The sequence below is a fragment of the Manis pentadactyla genome, chromosome 3 (assembly GCF_030020395.1).
Source record: "Manis pentadactyla isolate mManPen7 chromosome 3, mManPen7.hap1, whole genome shotgun sequence".
In the NCBI taxonomy this organism is placed as follows: Eukaryota; Metazoa; Chordata; class Mammalia; order Pholidota; family Manidae; genus Manis; species Manis pentadactyla.
The window spans coordinates 119,575,723-119,597,641 of NC_080021.1; the positions used below are offsets into that span (position 1 = coordinate 119,575,723).

General features: G+C 37.3%; 1 protein-coding gene across 27 annotated transcripts in view; it reads right to left on the reverse strand.

The window, feature by feature from the left end:
- The window catches only part of PARD3 (par-3 family cell polarity regulator), an 815,317-nt gene that overhangs the window by 210,133 nt on the left and 583,265 nt on the right, over positions 1 to 21,919 (reverse strand). For 14 of the 27 annotated variants that reach the window (XM_057498381.1, XM_057498374.1, XM_057498377.1 and 11 more), the window contains 4 exons: positions 20,208 to 20,397; positions 15,675 to 15,826; positions 14,572 to 14,616; positions 9,589 to 9,816 (listed from right to left, as the gene is read on the reverse strand). In XM_057498381.1, coding sequence (XP_057354364.1) covers positions 9,589 to 9,816; positions 14,572 to 14,616; positions 15,675 to 15,826; positions 20,208 to 20,397 — 615 coding nt within the window. The remainder of the gene's footprint in view (positions 1 to 9,588; positions 9,817 to 14,571; positions 14,617 to 15,674; positions 15,827 to 20,207; positions 20,398 to 21,919) is intronic. The other 13 variants (XM_057498383.1, XM_057498382.1, XM_057498378.1 and 10 more) reach the window with 4 other exon arrangements.

Sequence of the window (21,919 nt, forward strand, 5' to 3'; positions counted from 1 at the left end):
GTAAACTCGAAATCGATCAAAGACCTGAATGTAAGTCGTGAAACCATAAAACGCTTAGAAGAAAATATAGTCAAAAATCTCCTGAATATAAACATGAACAACTTTTTTCTGAACACATCTCCTCAGGCAAGGGAAACAAAAGCAAAAATGAACAAATGGGACTACATCAAACCAAAAAGCTTCTGTACAGTAAAGGACACCATCAGCAGAACAAAAAGGCATCCTGCAGTATGGGAGAATATATTTGTAAATGACATATCTGAAAAGGGGTTAAAATCCAAAATATATAAAGCACCCACATGCCTCAACACCCAAAAAGCAGATAACCCTATTAAAAAATGGGTGGGGGATATGAATAGACACTTCTCCAAAGAAGAAATTCAGATGTCCAACAGGCACATGAAAAGATGCTCCACATCACTAATTATTAGGGAAATGCAAATTAAAACCACAATGAGATATCACCTCACACCAGTTAGGATGACCAACATTGAAAAGACTAAGAACAACAAATGCTGGCAAGGATGCAGAGAAAGGGGAACCCTCCTACACTGCTGGTGGGAATGTAAATTAGTTTAACCACTGTGGAAAGTAATATGGAGGTTCATCAAAAAACTAAAAATAGGAATAACATTTAACCCAGTAATTCCACTCATAGGAATTTACCCAAAGAAAGCAGGATCTCAGATTCAAAAAGACATATGCACTCCTATGTTTATTGCAGCTCTATTTACAATAGCCAAGATATTGAAACAACATAAGTGTCCATCAGTAGCTGAATGGATAATGAAGAGGTGGTACATATACACAATGAAATACTATTCAGCCATTAGAAGAAAACAAATCCTACCATCTGCAACAACATGGATGGAGCTAGAGGGTATTATGCTCAGTGAAATAATCCAGGTGGAGAAAGACAAGTGCCAAATGATTTCCCTCATTTGTGGAGTACAACAACAGAGCAAAACTGAAGGAATGAAACAGCAGCAGACTCACAGACTCCAAGAAGGGACTAGGGGTTACCAAAGGAGAGGGATGGGGGAGGGTGGGTGAGGAGGGAGGGAGAATGGGATTGAGGGGCATTATGACTGGTATACATGGAGTGTGGGGGTAACAGGGTAGACGATGTAGCACATACAAAACAAGTAGTAACTCTGTGGCATCTTACTACACTGATGGACAGTGACTTCAGTGGGGTGTGGCAGGGACTTGATAATGTGGGTGAATGTAGTAACCACAATGTTTTTCACGTGAAACCTTCCTAAGAGTGTACATCTATGATACCTTAATAAAACAAAAATTCAAAAAAAAAAAAGAAAGTAAAAGGCTTCTGATCCCTGAAATTACCCTCTGGATAAGCTGAGCTATGGACATTGGAGCCAAAGGGGCAAAATGATGGCGGGTCCTTAATAACGCCATGTGGCTGTGCAATCGCTGATTCCTGGAGCTGCCCAACTCAAGAACTCAGTCATGCCACACGGTGTATGTCCTTATGGTTGGAGCTGGTCGGAGTGGGGTTTTCTATGAAATGCAGCTGAAAGCATCCTGATAGGCACATTGTATAAATTAAACTTTAGAGCAGCTGTGGAATATCTACAGGGGTATTTGTCCCCAGTGTAAGATGTAGCAGCTAATGCCATTGTAGGCAGCTCTGACAATTTTACTAGAATTAAGTGGTTTGTGCAGCCTTGTTCTTAGAATTAAAGGAGTTGTTCCATAGGTATAAACAGAGAAATACAAAACAAAAATGATAACATTACTTCTTATTGTCAGTAAACAAGTACTCTCCAGTGAGGACAGAGCCCAAGGATGCATCATTAAGTATTTACTGAATGAATGACCGCATGATTGAAAAAACAGCCAATCACAAAAAAGTATCCTTTATTGCTCCCTATTATATAGAACTACTGTATTAGAAATACCTAATGATAGAAACACATATTCTTGAGAAATTTACAGTTTACTTTGTGAGACAAAGGATTAAATGTTAACAACTACACAGGATGACTCAGTGTTCAGAATCTACTTTCTTAAAACAAAACTTAAAATAAGACATTAGGAATTGGAAAATTGCTGCAGACTTAACAAATCCACTGACCAGTACCAATTTCTATTGATTATTATTAGGTGAAAAAAAAATTTTAGTAAAAATAAATGAGGACTGGACTCCTAAGTATTGCAAAGTTGCATGTAAGATCCAAGAACTTTGGGTACATAAATATTATCTTCGTTTCTTATTTTAGTATTTTGACTTTGGAAAAGCAAGAGAAACAGGAAATGAACAGCTAGTGATGCAGGTGGTGTCGAATGACAGGATCTGCTTTTCTGGACTCTGACTTTTAGAATGATGAGCTTTTGGCAATGGAAAAACTTAGCTTTTTCAGAATATTAACACACACACACACACACACACACACACACACAAAGCTGGCATGAAACATGAAGAATTAAGAAGCTTTTATTCAAAAATATGGGGTGTACTATCATTGATATGATGAAATCAAGATATAACCATGAAAGGAGAGAAAGCACTGAAGTGGTCAGGTGACATCAGTGGTAGGAGAAAAGGGGTGTCAGCAACTGGAACAAAGTTCAAATAGATGATTCCTAAAACACTCTATTGTTAAAGTAGATTCATTTCACTACAAAAAAAGCTCTCTGTTTATGTTGGGATGAGGAATAGGTGGGAGGTCAAACCAGTAAGATTACTCTTCCAAAGAGTTTAAGACATCTTACTAAAAACCATTCTATACCTCTACCTTACATTCTGAACTTGTCTAATGCATCCCTCCAAATGAGACAGGTAAAATGCTCCTGAAGTTAATGGGAGAATATCATCTCCATTATCCCCTCTGTCCCAAGAGAGTGCTGCAGAATGAGTACAATGAGGCTCACACCCTCAACCTTCTGAATCCTTGCAAATTTGCATTTGGTGCCCAACTGATTCAAACTGGTCCACATTCAAATGATGGTTCACACTGGGTATCACTTCCTGTCTGTCAGGACCATGTACAGGAAGCTGAGGGCTCTCCTTCCAACAGACCGAATGGGCTGGCTACACAGTCAAAAGGGTAGCTTTTACGACTCTACAGCTGGCATTTCCACTATTTTATTTTAATCAAGGAGAGTGAGGCTGGTGTCATATATGTTTCGACAATAGGCAAAATATTATTTATAGTGGCAAGGAAAGAGATTCCAGGCCACTGCTCTGACTCTCTTGAGTGGAAATACAAATACAAAAATGAATATAAACAAAATATATAATGAAATATTCCAAATGCAAATACAGAAATATTTTAACTACAAGTAAATATTTTAAAAACAAAAATGAATACAAAAAAGCATAAAAATGTGCAAATGTGATGAAATAGTGAATGACTAGCAATACTCTATTTTGTTACTTATTGAGAGACTAAAATGTCCCCCAAAAGCCAGTGTTTTTACCTACCATGCCAACCCATACTGGGGATCCACAAATACTACTTGCTGTTAAAAAAATATACTAAAAAGTTCCAGATACATCCTATATAATATGGGCTTCAGAAAGACTAGGGAAATTAGATTTCTTGGGGAAAAACTTTAATGAGGAAGGAAGAAGTGTCTGATATATACAGGAGAGAGTAGGGGGGAAATTAGGCGCAGTGAGGAGATAGCCCTCGAGGAGACTGCCTGGTCCACACAAGAGTGAGCACCTAAGCTTGAGGGTCTCTGAGATAAGAAGGTGGTAACAGAGTTGACTCAGTAATCCAGAGACAGCAGGACCAGTTAGGAGACCCTGACATTAACTACAGTATTAGCAATGTGGATTTGGGCTAGATTGGACAGAAGGAATGAAATTAGATTTCATGGAGAAAAATAAAGCTTGGTAATGGACTGATGACACAGTGAGATACTGATTCTAAGTTCCTGAGCCTGGAAGTGCTAATGCGAAGAAGCACCTCATCGTCATCCACCTTTACGGTGAGATGCTAAGCACTGAATTGTAGCCCCTTCCTTTTCCCTGGGACTGCCAAGTGCCATTACTCACACGGATGGCTGTGTTACATCTACCTGATCCTCCTGCCAGCAGTGCTGACACTTACCATCCCATCCCTGATAACCCATTCTCTGTCCTACGGCACCAGTGATCCTATTCTTTTGCTTGAAATTCTTCAAGTGCTTTTTAAGGTTCTTAACATCAAATGCAAATAATTTAAACAAGGCTGTCTGTGATTTGTTCTCTGCCTACACCTTAAATCTCATTCCTCCCTATTTCTCACTTACTCTGTACACACCAACCTCAATAGAACCATGGAGGCCCAGAGATGGCTCCTATTCATACGTTTCCTATGCACCCTGTTGAAGACCACTCCAGTCAGCACTCATCTTGACCAATACCACTTTGTGAAGCCTTCTCTCCCCACCTCCCTTTCCACTCTACTTCCACGTACGCTGAGTGGCTACCCCACACAGGGTTGAACCCACTGGGTTGAACCACCTCCTAACCCCTCAGGAACATATAGCCTAAATATCAGACTTAGGTGTCACAGTTCATTAATACACACTTAAATTGTAGTAAATAGTCACAGTAGTTTTAGTGTCATAGGCTTCCTCTTTTGGAAGTTTAATATTCTAGAAAAATCACAGGACTGTAAATCAGGAAACATGCATTCTAGGATTCAGTTCCTAAATATGTGCCTGGTCAACTATTTCAATACTTTTTCCTTATTGAAAAATGGTAAAAATGAGGATTCTGTAATTTGAACACTTCAGGTGGCACTTTTCATTGCACAGCTAGTATGAGTTAATTCTCACCTAGAAAAATAAATGTAAATAGCTTTGGTCACTTTACTTACTTGTACCCATACTGCATTCAAAAAACTGCAGGTGACCTTTAAGTGTACAAATTGGCATACAAGGATAGGACAGGTTATTCCTATTCCTAGCATTTCAAACAAGTATTTTTATAAATCAACATCTATTTATCCATGAACATAGATAAATCAAATAGGAAATCTTTTACAAAGTACTTTGAAACCTGTATCCTGAATTCTTTCAAAGTAGATTTACTATAACAGAATTAGTTTTGCTTAAGATACAATTAGACCTAGTTTTCATTATTTTTGCTTGATAGTGACAAAAGGTGGGTAAAAGTGTGCAAAATGCTGAGCAGAAAATCTGAGACATCAAATGCAATATACTCTTTTGTAGCTAATAAAAGAAAACCAAAAAAAAAAAAAAATCCCCTGGCAGTTTCTCTATTAGCTGATTTAGAAATGTTTCTTCAAATCTCATACTGCTCACCTAAGTTATATACATTTTAGAGCGATGTTTTTTCTTATCTCCAAATAAAGGCATTATATGAAAGTAGGTAAGCTACTGAAAAGCAAATATCTGTCTCTGTTTTCAAGGCATACAGTTTTCTTCACATTTAAAATTACAAACTGGATTTATCTTAAAATCAATAGGTATGAATAGGATAAGATTTGGCTTGGCTGACTTTGCCTCCTGGGCCCCCAACAACAAGGCTGTTACTGAATTGACAGTAAGGCTTACAATTTGGCAACTTTTAATTGAGAGAGAATGGGACTATATATTTTTCAAAAAGAAAACAAAGCAGTGTGATTGCACACATTTTCCTGGTAGCAACAGAAACTGATTTATTATGGGAGATGGAGAAGCCACTTGCTGAGAGCCAGACGGGGTGTGCAATTTGCATAGAAAAAGGAGCAGATTGTAGATGCCCTGACCTGTCAAACACAGGTAGGGCCTCAGAGATAATGGGTCCCAGAATACAAAGCTCCATCTTGATCCAGACAGACACACACAACATGGAGAGGCCAGATGGATTAAATGAGAGACAAAAACGCCAGCTTCTGCCATCTCCACAGGAAGAAGTAAGTGTTACAGAAGATGACAGAGACCAGATACCACATGGATCCCGCCCCAGTCTCTTGGCCTCCATTGTCATGTCTTTGCCATGATTTCTACACTGCTAAGAGGCAAGCCTGTTTAGAGCCATGAAATACAGACATTGGGGAGGTGCTCGACCCAAGTGACAAGAGCCACCAGCCATACTCTGGCCTACACATCTTACTCGGGGGGAGGGAAAGGTTCCCTAAGACTGCAGCAGGGGGCCACTCCGTCCTCAGCCCTGGTTGGCTGCTGGTCCTCCTGCCCTCACCCCACGCATACGGGATGCACCCCCTGCGTCCCCACAGGAGGGCCTGGGAGACAAGAACACTACCTGTTGGGACAGTGGCCCTCTCTTCAGAGCAATATTGAAGAGTCATCTGGCATTTTCATTTCAGCCCCTGGCTGTTGCTGAGTCACACTGCAGTCCAGGACAGCACCCTCTGCACAGGGTGCCACAGGGTCCCAGAGCAGTGGCACTGCAGGACTCCAGACCTGTGAGACCAGGAGCCAGAGGTGCCACCAGAAGCAAGAACACAGTGCTGGCATGCACCCGAGACAGGAAGTGGGGGATGAGGTTGTGAGAGCCCACAGGCCAGACTGTGCTCAGGAAATCAAAGGTAGAGCTGAGCCAGCCTTCTTTCTCACAGCTGGGGCCATAAACACCTGTTTGTAGCTAATCTAGTCAAACGTAAACATGACAGTCTTGTGACCACCAGCAGTTAATAGCAGCCTTGCCAGATTCTTTTCTAAGAAAAGTGAAGTTTGCTGAGGCATTGAAGGTGTGGTGCATAAAGGTCCAGGGTGAAATACAAACACAAACTGTAAACATCTCTACTGTCCCAGTAATGCATACTGGACGTCAGTCTCTCTCTCTTGCACACAGTGGGGCTGGCTAAGCAGGAGCTCACTCACTGATGTAACAAATATTCACTGACTACTGACTGGCCAAGCCCTACATGTGGTTACATAGGAATAAAACAGACATTGTGCCTTCCCTGGTGAGCCTTAAAGCAGGGGAGTGGTCAGCAGGTGGCATTTGTGTAAGTGAGTGAACAGGCATAGAATCACAGATTGTTAAAACTAGACGGGACCTCCAACACCATCTAAACCAGGGATTTTCAAACTTTTTTGAAAAGCTGCAAACTACTCTTTTTTTAAAATTAAACTTACAAAGAATTACAATGCATTTACAGTGATTCTAAAAACCCACAACTGTGGAGGCAGAGGAGTGGGGACAGCGGGCTGGGGGTGAAGCTGTGGCTTTCGTAGAATCCCACCTGCTCAGCCTCCTGTCTGCTGTCCAACTCCCCCTAGCCCACCGAGCACCTCTCCAGACCAGCCATCCCAACGTACAACTTGAAAGGCAACAATACAGTTGTCCAAATCTTCTGTTTTACAAATGAGGAGATTAAAGCTCAAGGATTTTAAGTAGTTTAACCAAAACCCTGATCAGTTAGAAGAATGTAGACTAGGATACAAGTCATCTGTATCCCAGCCCAGGGCTCATTCCACTCTATTAATACAATTTAAGCAACTCAGATTGCAAACATCTGAAATGTACAACAGGTGCCTTTCTTCTGCCAGTCTAGTTTAGTAGACTGGTCTAAAAAGAAACTATAAGATCAGGACTTTGGGAAAACACTTTGTGATTGTACCTGCATAAGTCACAAATGTCTCTCTCAACTTTGGTCCAGAACGTAACCTCTGGTTCACAAACTATAATTTGTCTCTTTATTGTGTTTGTCTTGATGATCGCTGAAAGAAAATGTATTAGTGTAATATACTTAAATCTGTTATTTCCAATTAAAAAAGGAAACAAAGTTTATACAGGGACAAATTTAGATGTCCATATTGGTGAGAAACAGTGAGGCCATCCCTACAGAATTACGGACATGCTTGTGTTGATATGCACTTCACTGTCTGTTGCATTTGAAATGAGTGATATGTGGGAGAAAATTGCATATTTGAGGGAACTTAAAGAACATTTAATCAGAACAGGAAAGAAGTCCAGAAGCATTATAAATTATAGATTTAAAATTAAAAACTGTGTGCTGAGAGGTCCAAATACTATATCTCTTATTAAATATACACCCAGGACAGACAGAGCACAGTCTAGAGGCAAGAAGGCTCCAACCCTACAAGGGCTGCACAGGAGTACTGGTGAGGGCAGTGAGGGACCATTGGTACAATGGAAAAAACTCAAGAGGGTTGGAGCCATAGTACTCAGGGTCTTGGCGACCAGGCTCGGCAGCAAAAACAGAAAATATGTCCTTCATCTGGCAAGAACAGACTGCATATATTTGAAATCACTGGATGGATGGAGTGAAAAACCTCTCCAGATTTAGATGGAGAATTAGGTGGGGAGCCACTGTGGGGCCATAGCAATCCCCTTCCTAAGTTTTGCTTTGCATGTTACATTACGGCAGAAATATTCATTTTCCCAGACACATTATATGTGACAGGAAAAATCACGTAATTTTGCTTCAAATCTCTTCAGAATGTGATTTTTATTTGAAACTCTTCTTCCCTACCACAATCTTCTGTAGGTATGTGTGAAGGAAGCGATCTGCGCAAAGTGAAAAGAGCAAGTCCTGGACGAGCCACTTAGATGCTCTCTGGTCTCTGCTTGACTTCGGGCAGTGGCGTCTCCAATTTTTCTTCCAACAGTTACATGGGCAGAGTCAATTGGAAGTTAAAAAACTAAAACATAAATTAGTAATTACCAACAATATACACTAATCAAAAATTTTTATAATTAGGACTCTAAGTCTTTTCAATTTTATAATTTTTAGATTCAGGAATCTTAAGTCTTCTGTCTTCTAATTAAATACATGAGTTTTTTCCTTATTTTTAAATTGAATGGTTATTTTTATACATGTTTAACTGTAAAGATAACTCCCTGAAGCATATGTTTGTACATATTTGTTACTTTTTTTTCTGAATATATGATGGAAAATATATTGCTCATTAATATTAATTAACCTTTGACTTTCAATAATCTTGGCTTAAAGTAGTTTCTACTTTAGAAATACATATACACCAACTTATCTTGCTAACTCAGTTTAAGGAAAGCAATAAATAATTAATAAAAACAAAAACAAAATGTTTTCAAAACCATAGATTATTACATATATTCATTGTAGACACACTATACAACAGTTGTTTTCAAACATTTTAATCTTAGGATACTTTAATACTCCTAAAAATTACTAAGCACTTGGAACAAACTTTTTTAAAGTGGATTGTATCTATCACTAATTGCTGAATTGAAACTGAGAAAGCTTTAAAATATTAATTGCATTATAAAAAACAAAAATATTAATAGAAATTAAGTTTAAAAAAACTTTTTCCAAAAGCAATTAGTGAAAACAATGGCACTATTTTACATTTTAGCAAATCTTTTTGACATCTGCCTGAAATAACAGATTCTGTCTGCTCTGCACTCAGTCTACTGCAATATCACACAACATGGTGCCTCTAGGAAACCCAAATGTATATCTGGGAAAGAATAAGAGTAAGAAGGTAAATAACCTCTTCTTATTATACATCCTTCTGAAGAGTATTAGGCACCCCCAGGGCTCCCTGGAGCACACTTTAAGAGCTGCTACTACTCTACAGAACAGCTTACAACTGCCTACAGCTTACAGTAAGTTACAGAGCAACTTACAAGTTTATCAGATATGATAAACTTACAGGTCTCCATGCCTTCATCATCGTCCTCTACCACAGGCTTGTCATAGGACTTGTCAATGGCAGCCCTGAAGCTCTCATTGCAGCCCCTTCCTCTGATTATCCGTGGCCGTGGGCGATGGAAAGGAATATCCCCGTTCAGAGTCACTTCAGCGACTGCTGTCTGCAGACTCTCTAGCGAGCTGGACTTCTTCAGACCCAGGGCGGGCCCCACATCTCTGCTGGGGGAACCTTGGAAATTTACAAAACAGAAATGTTAGTTAGAATCAGTGGTGAAAATGACATACTCAAGTATCTACAAATTGTGGAAAACTTCAGGGACATAAGTTACTTGCTGAATGACAAGTTCTGGAATGTGAATGGAAAAGGTATAAAAAGTAAATAAAGTAATAGTAACCTATTTTTATTTTTCCTAAATATATATTACAGCTGTTCTATTTTCTCTGTTTGCATTAGGAAAAATTCTAAATCATTAGTTTCCATCTGCAGATGAAATGTTTGTCAAGTCACTTACTCCAAGTCACGCATATCATCTAAAACAACCAGAACAACCCAGAAGCTCGTCTGAAAAGCAGGAATGATGAGAAGGTGAAGGTAAGCGACTAGGAGTAAATGAGCTCTTTAACATAACTGAAATCAGTTTTTGACAGTTTAAAAGTATTTACAACTGGTTAAACTTTCCAAATCTTTTCCTCATTACAGTTAAGTTCATACAACTCAGTAGATAAAGAACACAAAAGACTACATATCACCAATACAATGAGGGCACCCTGGCACCATGCAGAAACCTCATCTGGGAAACAGGGATGTTCTATGGAGAGCACAGTACTTGAATAGAAACAAATTACTTAGGAGTTCTCTCTAGAGAAAAGTCGAGGGAGAGTGAAGAGATGGATATGAGTTCTTACATCTCCAGGTCTGGGAATAAGATCTACTTGAGACACATTTACCAAGAACATTTCAGTAGGATGGCAGAGAGAGTTAAGGGAATTAAAAATTTGGCTCTGTTTCTGGAGAACTAGGGCAGGGAAGTCCTGAGATGTTACCAATAGAACTAAGCTTTAGAGGGCAATCAAATGGGTTTCTTTAACCAGATAAGACAGCCTCACCCATCACTGCCTGACCTGGCACTCAAAGGTAGGTAAACTGAGCCACTGGATGACTGAGTACCAGCTCTGCAGCACCACCTGGGCAGTCAGGCTGTAGAATTAGTTCTTCACTTACGCTGTTGAAAAGACAGGTACAAAAAAAAAAAAAAATAGGATGGTAGAAGAGAATAGTGTATCCCCACGTGGGGGTCATCATCCTATATGCTGATCAATAATTAAGGACTAGCCTTGAGTTGTTATCACCTAGAAGACTAAGTTATGACATGGGCTTTCCATGGCTCAGCATATGAAGCAGAAATAAAAATTAAATTGAGAGAGTCAAAACAAGAATTATCCTTTAAAGATTCATTTACATCTTTCACCTAATTTTCACAATGGGGTAGCTGTTTAAAGTTAGAATAAATATGTTTAAATGTAATATTGGCAGAAAGGCAAATAGATGATTCTAATGAAGAAATAATATTCCATAAATTATTGTGCTTAGGAGACAAGGATGATTTATTTAATTTTCTCCATGCAGGTTTGTATAAATTTGATTATTTATTGTATGACAAAAATTCGTATGAAATGTTTCTTTCCAGGATGATCTTATTTTTTCTCTTGATAGCACTATAACTTTTGACAAGTTCATGTTCTCAATACCCATGAAAGTCATGCCACAGGAAATAAAATCAATTTTGTCCCAAAGAACTAAATAAAAACTAAGAAATCAGAGAGTAAGACAATGGGAAAAGATAATTTCTGGACAAGGACATTGTCATTATATTTCCTACAATTTGCATCAAGATCTTTTTCTGAACATATCATGACAATCAATTTTCATAACTTACCAACTGTGTTTGAATTCTATAAACATTTATAAGGCCAATATCTGGTGCTTCCTTGGGTTCATATGCGTATACTTATATTTATCTATGTATCTCTGATAAAAATCTCATGCTTCCAGTAAAGATTATCATAAAAACATTATGTATGCATATTAAGCTTTTCTTTTTGAAAAGTTGGCTCCAATTTGACTTAGTATATTCAGAGCACTAAAAAAAGTATATGTATAGATACATATATATCTTTACATACATATATAGAAATGTATATACATATATAAATACATGTACTTATTAAACTACATAAATAGAGGTAAATCTGAAGAAAAGCAATGAGGAATCTGTAACTAAGGAGTAGGTGTTTTTAAAGTATAATTCAGAGCTTAACCTATCTACTCTTTTCTCTAAATTCCTAACGTTGTGGTATGACATTTTGGCAAAATGTTGATAATTATCAATGGTGAGTATTGGTATATGGGAGGTCAATGATGGTTGAAATTTTTCATGATAAAAAGTTATACAAAAAGTCATTATCTATAATTTGTGTATCTATAGTAGGGGTCAGCAAACCATGGGCCAAATCTGGAAAATTTTATGGGAACCCAGATATGCTGTTTGTTTACATATAGCCTGTGGCTGTTTTCATGCTAAATCACTATTAAGGAATCACTACAGAGACTGTTTGTTCTCTAAGGCCTTCAATATTTACTGTTTGGTCCTTTATAGAAAGAGTTTGCTGCCTCTTGATCTGTACTATGGATATTATACATTTAAGTATTATTTTTGTCAAAGAAACTTTAATGGTTTTGTTAATATATTAAGATTCCCAAATGAGTGTTCCGAGATCTATAACCTTTTAAAGTTAGCATTTACTAGGTTGAAAACTGAAAATGCCTTTCTATAAAAAGTATGGGCAAAAGATTAACTTTATCCATGCAAAAAAAATCTATGTCTTTTAATTTTAAAATGTCTTAAAGTTCTTTATATTAATCTTTTAGGCCATTAGGATACTTCGCTTTTTTTTTATAGTCAAGCACTGAACTGTTAGGAACTCAATTTTCTTCTTCTTCTTGTTCTCTTTTCTTTCAGAAAGAAAACTTACCCCCCAAATACCATAGAAGATCCTTAAATCCAGGAATAAAGGGGGGAATCATAATCTTACTCTTTTCCCTGGATCTGTTTGTCTGCTCCTGTCTACTGATACCCCATCATTACAAGAAAAGTCGAGGATGTCTTTTACAATGGCAAAGGTAAGAAAGGCTTATGGATAGACAGATGATCTGTGCTGAAATGCCACTGTGACTCTACCAAAAACCTGTGGACTAAACCACAAATCATGATAATTTTAACGATTCAAAGTGAAGAAAAAAAAAAGTAACTGAGAATCTGTTCACTATCTAATGTTGGAGAGTGGAAAGGAATCTAGTTTAGATATTTTATTCATATAGATTTATAACCAATAGACCAGAAAGTATTTTGGCATTTACCTAATAACTTTTTGTCCCAAATCTTTCCAATTTACTTCAGTAGGATAGACTGCCTGTAGTGCAATAAATAAGTAAATAAATACATTTTTTCCTAGGATCTAACATTATAAAAACATAAGGCTCAGTTTGATTATAAAACCTGCCTCCTCCCAATAAAAGCTATTTTATATTCTCAGTTAAAATCAAGATATGATTATTATTTGTTTAACCTCAACAAATTGTTCTTTTTAGTAGTAGTGAGTTGGTTAAATTAAATATCTTCCTTACTTTCTCTGACTGGTATAGTATAAAAAGTTATGTTCTTTAACCTGAGAAGCTCAATTTGGTTTCTATAAACATTAACTTGAACAGGGGTTACTTCTTAAAAAGTACTGAATATTATTAACTCCAAAAACTAATTACTAATTTACATATGTGAACTATCAAATAGTTTTTCTTCAGCCCTGTTGCAGATTTGAATGAATTTTATGTTTATAAAAGAAATAACTACTTAATAAGGGCTGAGGCTATAGGTAATTGCTTTGCACTACAGTTAATCCTGTGATTTATTGGATGTAATTTCTACGATCTATCTTTTACTCTACAGAATGTGAGAACTCCAGCCATGTCCACAATAATCTTTACATATGTAGGTGGGATACACATTTTTCAAGCAGGCTAAAACTAATTACTACTGCTGGTTGAAAGGTGAATTGAAGCTCATTAGTGCTAAGTGGTGCAACTACATCGTACCAGATCTAGAATAATTATCCCACTATTCCAAACTTATAATAATAAATCATAAATGCTCAATTGTATAAAGCGCATTATTTTAATTACACATAAAGACTTTCTCTGATTCTTGTCATAAAATTACATAAAAAGTAAAAATTACTGTAACACACAATCAAGTTCAATATAATCATTGTCGCTATGGAGTGATTTACACAACATTTTAGAAACAAACCCTAAATAGTTTTTGAAAAAAATTACAAAACACATTCAAAACATGTTCATGAAATTAAGATGGGGGCCATATGCTTCATGTAGTCTAACTCTATGTCAGGTAATTATGAGCTAATTCTTACATTTGTAAAAGAATTAAGGTTTCCTGAGCAACTAGTGATAGCAATACTAGACACTGTCCTTCAGTGAAAAATATCTGTATTTGTGCTATTATCCTTCAAATCAAAATCACCATTTTGATAGTCATTTCTTGGATATTAACCTAGATATCAAATCAATGACTGAAAAACTGAAAAATCTACCATAAGAGATCATGCTTTTAGGATTCTGATATATATTTTTAATTGTGAAAATATTCCTAAACAAGTATAGTTAAGAAAATCTAAGTTGTTTTAACATTTTTGAAGCATTACATTATATTCCCATTTAGTATATACTACCCTGATAAATTTCACTTAACAGAAAAATTTTTTTCTTGTATTATTTTATTTCCTACAATAAAAACATCCATACAAGTCTGCAATATTTATGTTTACATGCAATATGACTGGCAGCTCTATAATTATGATAAGCTTCTTGGACCACAGTTTCTATGGCAACAGTCTAACCATCCATTCTTACCTGCTTTCTGGTCATCCACTGTATTGAGTTTAGTCTCGTCAGCTACTGTTAAAAGGTAAATTTATAATAGTTAGCCCAGTTAGTTCCCACAGCCCAACATGCTTCAACCATTCCCAGATCTTTTCAGTTAGGTGATAATTCTTAGGTAATATTTCATGCAAATAAAACAAAACATCAAGCAAACATTCATAATCAAAAATTAAAAGGGGGGAAAAGCAGCGTCTCCATGCAATATGCCAGTCATTTCATTTTGCAGACATGTGCATTATTTATGTTAGCATATCATAATTAGCTGAGGCAATACATCGCCACATTGTTGTTTTATGCATGTGACAAATTAATGCTTTTAGTCTTCAAATACAAACAGCCACCAGAGAACAGCGTAAATAAGTTACAGTTGATTAACAAAGATCTTTAAAATCATTTGATCAGTTTATAGATATAATTAATTAATTGTTTTCCTTTTTTGTTTGTTTTTTGGTGGATCAGAATTTAAAAAGAGACACTACCTGATTGGTGTCTTATTGAACAACTATGGTTATTTTCCTCCTCTCATTTGCTTCCAAATACTTTCTACAATAAATAGTCTCTCAAATGATTACTTCAACTTAATGCCTCAATCATCAACACATAAGAGTTTCTACTAAATAAAACTAAAGAATAGCAATGAAAGGAAGATATCATGAAGTAACCAAATTCCAGACATGGATTGAGATAATGGTTTCTCTCCAAAACTTTTTCTTCTAGTTCATGAATCCCACAATCAACCAAAACTATTTCAATGAAATTGGTTTTAAACAGCCACAGTGTTAAAACATTTCATTTTGTCAGATACATGAGTATAGCATGAGATGCACATGTGTTTGTTTCTTTTCTTATCAGAAAACATATATATTAACATATTGCACATTATATAAACATGCCACTTAGGATAAATATGGTTATCTTAAACTCAGCGGAAAACTAATTTTTGCCAAATTGCCACATTTCACATTTATTTTCTCTATTGCTCAACGTAAACAGACACGTGTTTGGGACCATCAGTTTTAATCTGAAAGCATCTAAACCTTATTTAGATAAAGATTCATGGAGATTGTACTCACTACCTAAATCCATGCTTTTTGATTTTCGCGTTTTAACGAAATCCAATTGAGTGGCATCTGAAAATTGCTTTGTGCGTTTTTCTGACATACTCTGACGTCCAAATCCTTCTCGTTGAAAAGCAAGAACTGGATCAACATCTGGACTCAAAGTGCTGGTACGAACGGAAAGATAAACATAAAAATATTTACTGGAAATAGAAGACACCCAACTTATGAAAGTTTGTATTCCTTAGAAATATTTAAACTAAATCACACAAATATAGTCCATTAAAAAAAACTGTGGTTGTGGGAGGTGATGGGAATATACAACATTAATTTACATTTAGAGTACTTCTTTCTCCCTGTGATCTCCCTCCTCCTGTATTGCTTTGTCTCCTTTCTCTATTTTTTCTAAGTGATTATCAAAAATAAGCTTGATATCTTTTAGACATTGAAAGGATGAATATTTAAGGAAACCTTTTGTGCATTAACACAAATATTGGCAGCAAACAAATGACTATATGAATTGCAATCAAAAAGAAGCTTTAAAAAGGACATGTTCTGGTCTTCTTGTACATCCTCTATCTGGTGTTTCAGGAAAGAAAAAAGAAAAAAAAAACACCTTGCAGCTTGTGGTTTCACAAGGATGTCAGTTCTCTGTAGTACTTCAGCAACTGAGTCTCCATGTGCACCTCCGGAAAATACTTCACCAGGGGTCTTAAGCTCTAAAGCACATGCCGTGGATGCATGGATGGGGAAATAAACAGTGTGCCAGGGAGTCGGGAAGTATGACTAAGACTAGGTGACTGATTTGGATGACACCAACATAGTGACTAAAGCAGAGGTGAAGCATATAGCAGATTCTTGGTAACAGGACACAGTTTGAAGAGTTTTCTCAAGGGGATGGTGGAGGATGACACAGAATCACTCCTATTTGTAAAAATCTCTGAACACCTTAAAAACACTACCAGGTGTTCCAAGCACAGTCCACGCAATGAAAATGCTACTTCTCTGGGCTGGGCACATTGAGTAAATATATAGCTCCCCTATAGTGTCAAACCATCTTAGCTATCTAGCCAGGAGCAGAACATCCCACCACAGCTAACTAAACAGAGGGGAATGTGAGGGGCCACCCCACTGTCGCTGGGTTCATGACAGCCTTCCTTACGCTTCTGATGGAAGCAAGCTTCTCTGACCCTTTCTGGTCTTACTTGAATTACTGTCCATATTGGTAAAAGGATAGTGATCTGGTATGGATATGCATCAGAAATTTACCTGTAATTTACTGTGCATGAAATGACAGTTGGCTCTTAGAGAAGAGCTGAGCCAAAAACTGTGAAAAGAAGACTTACAGGAAAGCTTTGCCGTCAGGTTTAGTGGCCTGAAATGTTTTGATCCCATATGTGTTAATTTGCTCAGTAAAAAGACTCATTGCCTCACCCACTTTACACCACCAATGAGAGAACTTGATGACACAGTAAACTGCGAACCATTATATAAAATTATTATTACCCAACAAAGACTTTGTCTCAAATTACTGAAGTAATACAAATTATGATAACAGAAACAGGGTCCTTAAAACTACACAAAGAACTGAACAGTCCTTCTCAGTCTTTTCCGCCAAGGACAGAGCACAGCCTCTAGCATGAGGCAAGGTAGGTGTCGAGGACTCAATTTAAGGAAGTGCTCACTCTCGGGGTCATGCAAGTTGTGGGTCACACCTGGGGGTTAGAACCACCTTACATTTTGTTCCCTGAGCACCTAGCCTGCCTCACCCTAGCCCTGGCCCAGGTACAGAGGAAAGAGAAGGCATCTCCCATAGGGACTGGGGATTTAGCCCAAGGCAAGAAGAAAAAAAAAACATTTTTTTTTGGGTAAAACACTATGTGTTATTCTAATAAATGTTATTTTGTGTACGTTCTATACTAAAGCTTTTCATTTTTAATATATCATAGTTCTTCCGTAAGACTTTGAATAAATCTGATATCCTAGGAAGCAGCAGGGTCATGTTTACCTTGAAACCATAGGTGCCCTTACACACACTACCATGCCAACACACTATGTACATATGTGCGCACGTGTGTGAAGCACTATAGCACACATCCTATAGTTACCTATTGCTTAAACGAAGTTCTTAAGGGAATATATGCTTGCATATTATGCTTATATAGTAGTATTCACATATAATTTCCAGAGCACACACACCCCAATTCAAAAACACAATCCTAGAAGTGAAAATTTAAAACCTGTATGATGAAAACTGTGACCCAATTTAGCAAAAGCATACTCTAAATAATGTTTTCAATAAAAATAATTCTATGTGTTGAAAGTTGATCTCTTAACCATTCTGCATGTTAGATACATTTTCAATAGAAATTACTGGTAAAAGATTTTTCAAGTATACAAATTGTTGTTGCTAATGTTACCTAAAAACCATATATTGGCATTTTTAAGCTAATTTTAAATCCTCTGAAGTGTTGTTGCTAAGGCTAAAATCCGCTGTTTAACCTTCTTCCCCCTTAAAAACGTTGCTAGTGTTCCCTAAGTCAATGGATTGAAAAAGAGTACACTGTATTAGTTAATAAATTAAAAGTTTAGCTATTTGACATATTTAGCCCTCCCCAATTGTGCAGTGAACTGAAAACATATGCAATGTAAAATGCCAAATGAGTCTGTTACTTAATAAGAATCTTAAAATAACTATTCTTAAACCATGACATAATTAATTCTTCCCTATTAATACGCCCATTAAACTAACTTGAGACACCATAAACAGTACACTAGGGTACTTAACAACTTAGACGGCAGGACTGACAACTGATTCTTTAAGAAATATAACCATATCCTGACCCCTAATGTTATTAAAATTCCAGTTATTAATCCTGTCTTACTGCCCTTTTGTTTTCCTAACACTTTCATCAAGGATCAGGGAGACACTGCCAGGCTGGGAAAGCTCACACTTCCTGCTGTGATTCAGCACAGCTGCCATTCCTGTTTGGATAACCTTTTATTCGTATTCTTTTCCTTGCCCCACATTCCCTATAGCACAATCACACAAGTCCTTTCCATTTTATGAATCCCCTTAGGGAAATTAATGCCACAGTCTATCTGGGCTAGTTATGTATTTATTTTCACCAGCACAGCACTTTAAAAGATCTCAAACTGACCTATCCCTATGGCCACCTCCAGTTTCTCATCCTGGCAGCGACTCAAAGGCTGTTTGTCCCTAATATGCATACTGCAAACATCAGGATCCTTACTTTCTCTGTTGTGGCTTTCACTTTCAGAAAGAGATACAAACCACAGCCTGAATGTAACCGCATCTGCACACTTCAAATGGGAGCTTATACTGTAGTTGCCCCTCTGTGTTGCACCAAAAAATTTATTCAAAGATAAGCTATTACTATGCATGTCTGAGTGTAGCTCTATTTTTAAATCTGGTGTTCTCAGTAAGAGAATAAAAAGAAAAAAAAAGAAAAAAAGAAAAGATAGAGATGGCCTTTTGAAAGGTACAAATAACAGGTAAGAGTATTCCAAGAAAACATCTGAGGAATTAGCAGATAAACTCACTGCATCTTTGTGTGTTCCTGTGAGCAGGTGCGGGAGATGGAGATGGGGTTTACTTTGTTAAGATCACTGCTAAAATGGTAACACAAACCAGTGCCCATCTCCTGGACTCCTCCTATCTAGAATTTATGTTGTAACAAGTCTGGAGAAGAGTAGGATATAGAAACAGTAAGTGGTAGAAGAACAATGCCATAACATTTAAATGTAATTTTGCTGATGAATTTAAGAAAGACCCTAGAGAAAGGGCAATAAGAAGATTCTGGTATATGCTTCACATGGTTTGTGTTAATTATCACTACAACTTTACAAGGTCATCCCTAGGAGGGACTTTCTTTTTGCTTTTTGATGTATATAATTACTTGACATGCAAATTAAGGCACACAGCTACATTCATGTGCTACATATTAGCTTAGTAATATCACACACTTTCTTCTATTTTGAAAGGTATAGGAGAAAAAATAGCAACAGACTGCCTCAAAACTCACAATGTTAGAAGCAAATACAAAGCATTTTAAATAGTATAGTTACAGCACTCTAAAAAGAAAACCTTCAAAAAACCTCCTCTTCCTCTGAGGACATATCAACTGAAAGTCATCTAATTGTTACAAACTTTCAGTCATCTTACAGATTCACTCAGAACTGATCTATTTAATAAAAAACAGTTCATCAAATTTGCACAAATCTAAACTAATTAGCAGTGATACTTAACAAAGGAGTTGGATTTTCTGGTTAGTGATAGTTTTGCTGTTGTTCTGGCTAACTTATTAGCTATATAGCCCTGGAAAGACTACAACAATGGGGCAAGTTTACGGGGTTGGGAGGAATCATTTATTAAAAGAGTGATAATTAAGAGTATTAAAACCATAAAAACAGAACATTGCGATAAAATAAAAATTGATTAACTGTGCTCAGTGATGGACGATTTAAACATAACATGAAGTGTGACTGCAGTTAACCACTGTTTTCCAGCCCTGAGTGTGGTCTTACCAGTCTGCTGAATCGCTGACTGCAGCCTTAGCCCAGGCACCAGCATCTGCTGTCACGAGTCCCACGTCATCGTGGGAGCTGGAAGACGACTGATCAGAGAGATGAGGCGGCAGCACTGGTAACCTGTCATCTTCTATCATGACGGTGTCATCCTGGGGCATATTCACTGTGGGGGACAGCTGGTATCTACCTGTCCAGTGAGAAAGAAGAAGGAGATTCTAGACATCCATCTAAGTGTTGCCATTATTAATGTTCGTATTTTGCTACATTAAAAAGAGTCTAGACTTCCAAACTTCTGCTCAACCTGGCAGAACAAAATAGAATTATGGAAATTTGTTTTCATTAAATGAATGTCAAATGGAGCCCTCAAGCCTCTCTCGACCTCTGACACTACAGCTACGTCGCTCTGTGCACAGTACTCGATTTCTCTGGTTTTCAATCTCCAGAAGCCAGAGATGATCTCCAGAATGTCTTCTCACATGAAAATGCCACACAGTTCTAAGTTGTGGAAGTTCTTTAAAAACCTTTACCAGGAAGTTTAGAGGGAAGCCCTGCAGACTTACATCGATTGTTGGGTGCCTACCACACAGCAGGTCTGTAAGACAGACTTACTCTCTGCCCCTAAATAGCTCACGCCCTAGAGGAGACAGACAAATAAAAAGTGGTCACTGATTGGGCTGTGAGTGAGGTGGCCAAAGTACCATGGCATTACCAGTGCTGGCAATTGCCTGGGTACCTGGATGCAGAGGAAGCTGGAATCTTAACAACTTAACATCAGAGTTGGCTTCTGACTGATGAATATGATCTTTTCTGCTAAGAAAAAAATGATGACATTTCAGATATGAGCAACAACATCATTAAATTTGTAATGGAGAAAATCCACGGAGCATCCAGGTGACAGTTCAAAGATGAGTACACAGCAACCCAGGCCTTGGGGGACATGGCAGGTGTGATCTTGAGGAGAAAAGATCAGGATCTGACTGCCCAGAGGCTTTCAGGCCAAGACAGGGGAGCCAGTAAACTTTTACTTACTCAATTAGGATACAGAGTTCTTGATAAGGGAGGACCCTTATATAGTTCAGATAGCTCACCCAAGATAAGGGAGCTTGCCTATATAGTTCAGTTTCTTTCAGGAAAATCTGTTCAAGTTCACAGGCATTTATATTTCTTGGAACAAACTTATGATCCAAGACCATGAATTCTTAGAGATAAAGCTGGGGCCCAAATGATGCCACCACCCTCCCCAAAACACCTACAGTTCTGGTTTCCTCCCCAAATCTTGGGCTGTACTCCTGAGCAAGAAGACACGCATCTCCGTACAATGGAGGCCCAGGCCCCTGGTTCTCCCAGCAAAGAAAGGAGAATCAACAGTCTGCCCATCCCCTGACAGGATGATGGAAAAACTCATTTTAAGCCTAAGGTCCAAATTTAATAAGTCAACTAGGCTGGTTCCTTCCCAAATAAAAAGGATTAAGACCCTTTCCCAACACTAACTACTACCATTTTATACTTGCTGCACTTTGCCTTTATTATGAATTATTTTTTAAAATAGCATAGCAGCAATGAATAGAAAGTTTACCAACATTTTAACATCAGTCTTTAGATCTAATTTTTAAAGTAAACATTTATAAGAATGTGTAAATGATAATTTTTATTTAAAAATTATTAACACTATTTTGGAAAGTTAAGGATGGCCTATATAGGATTGAGGG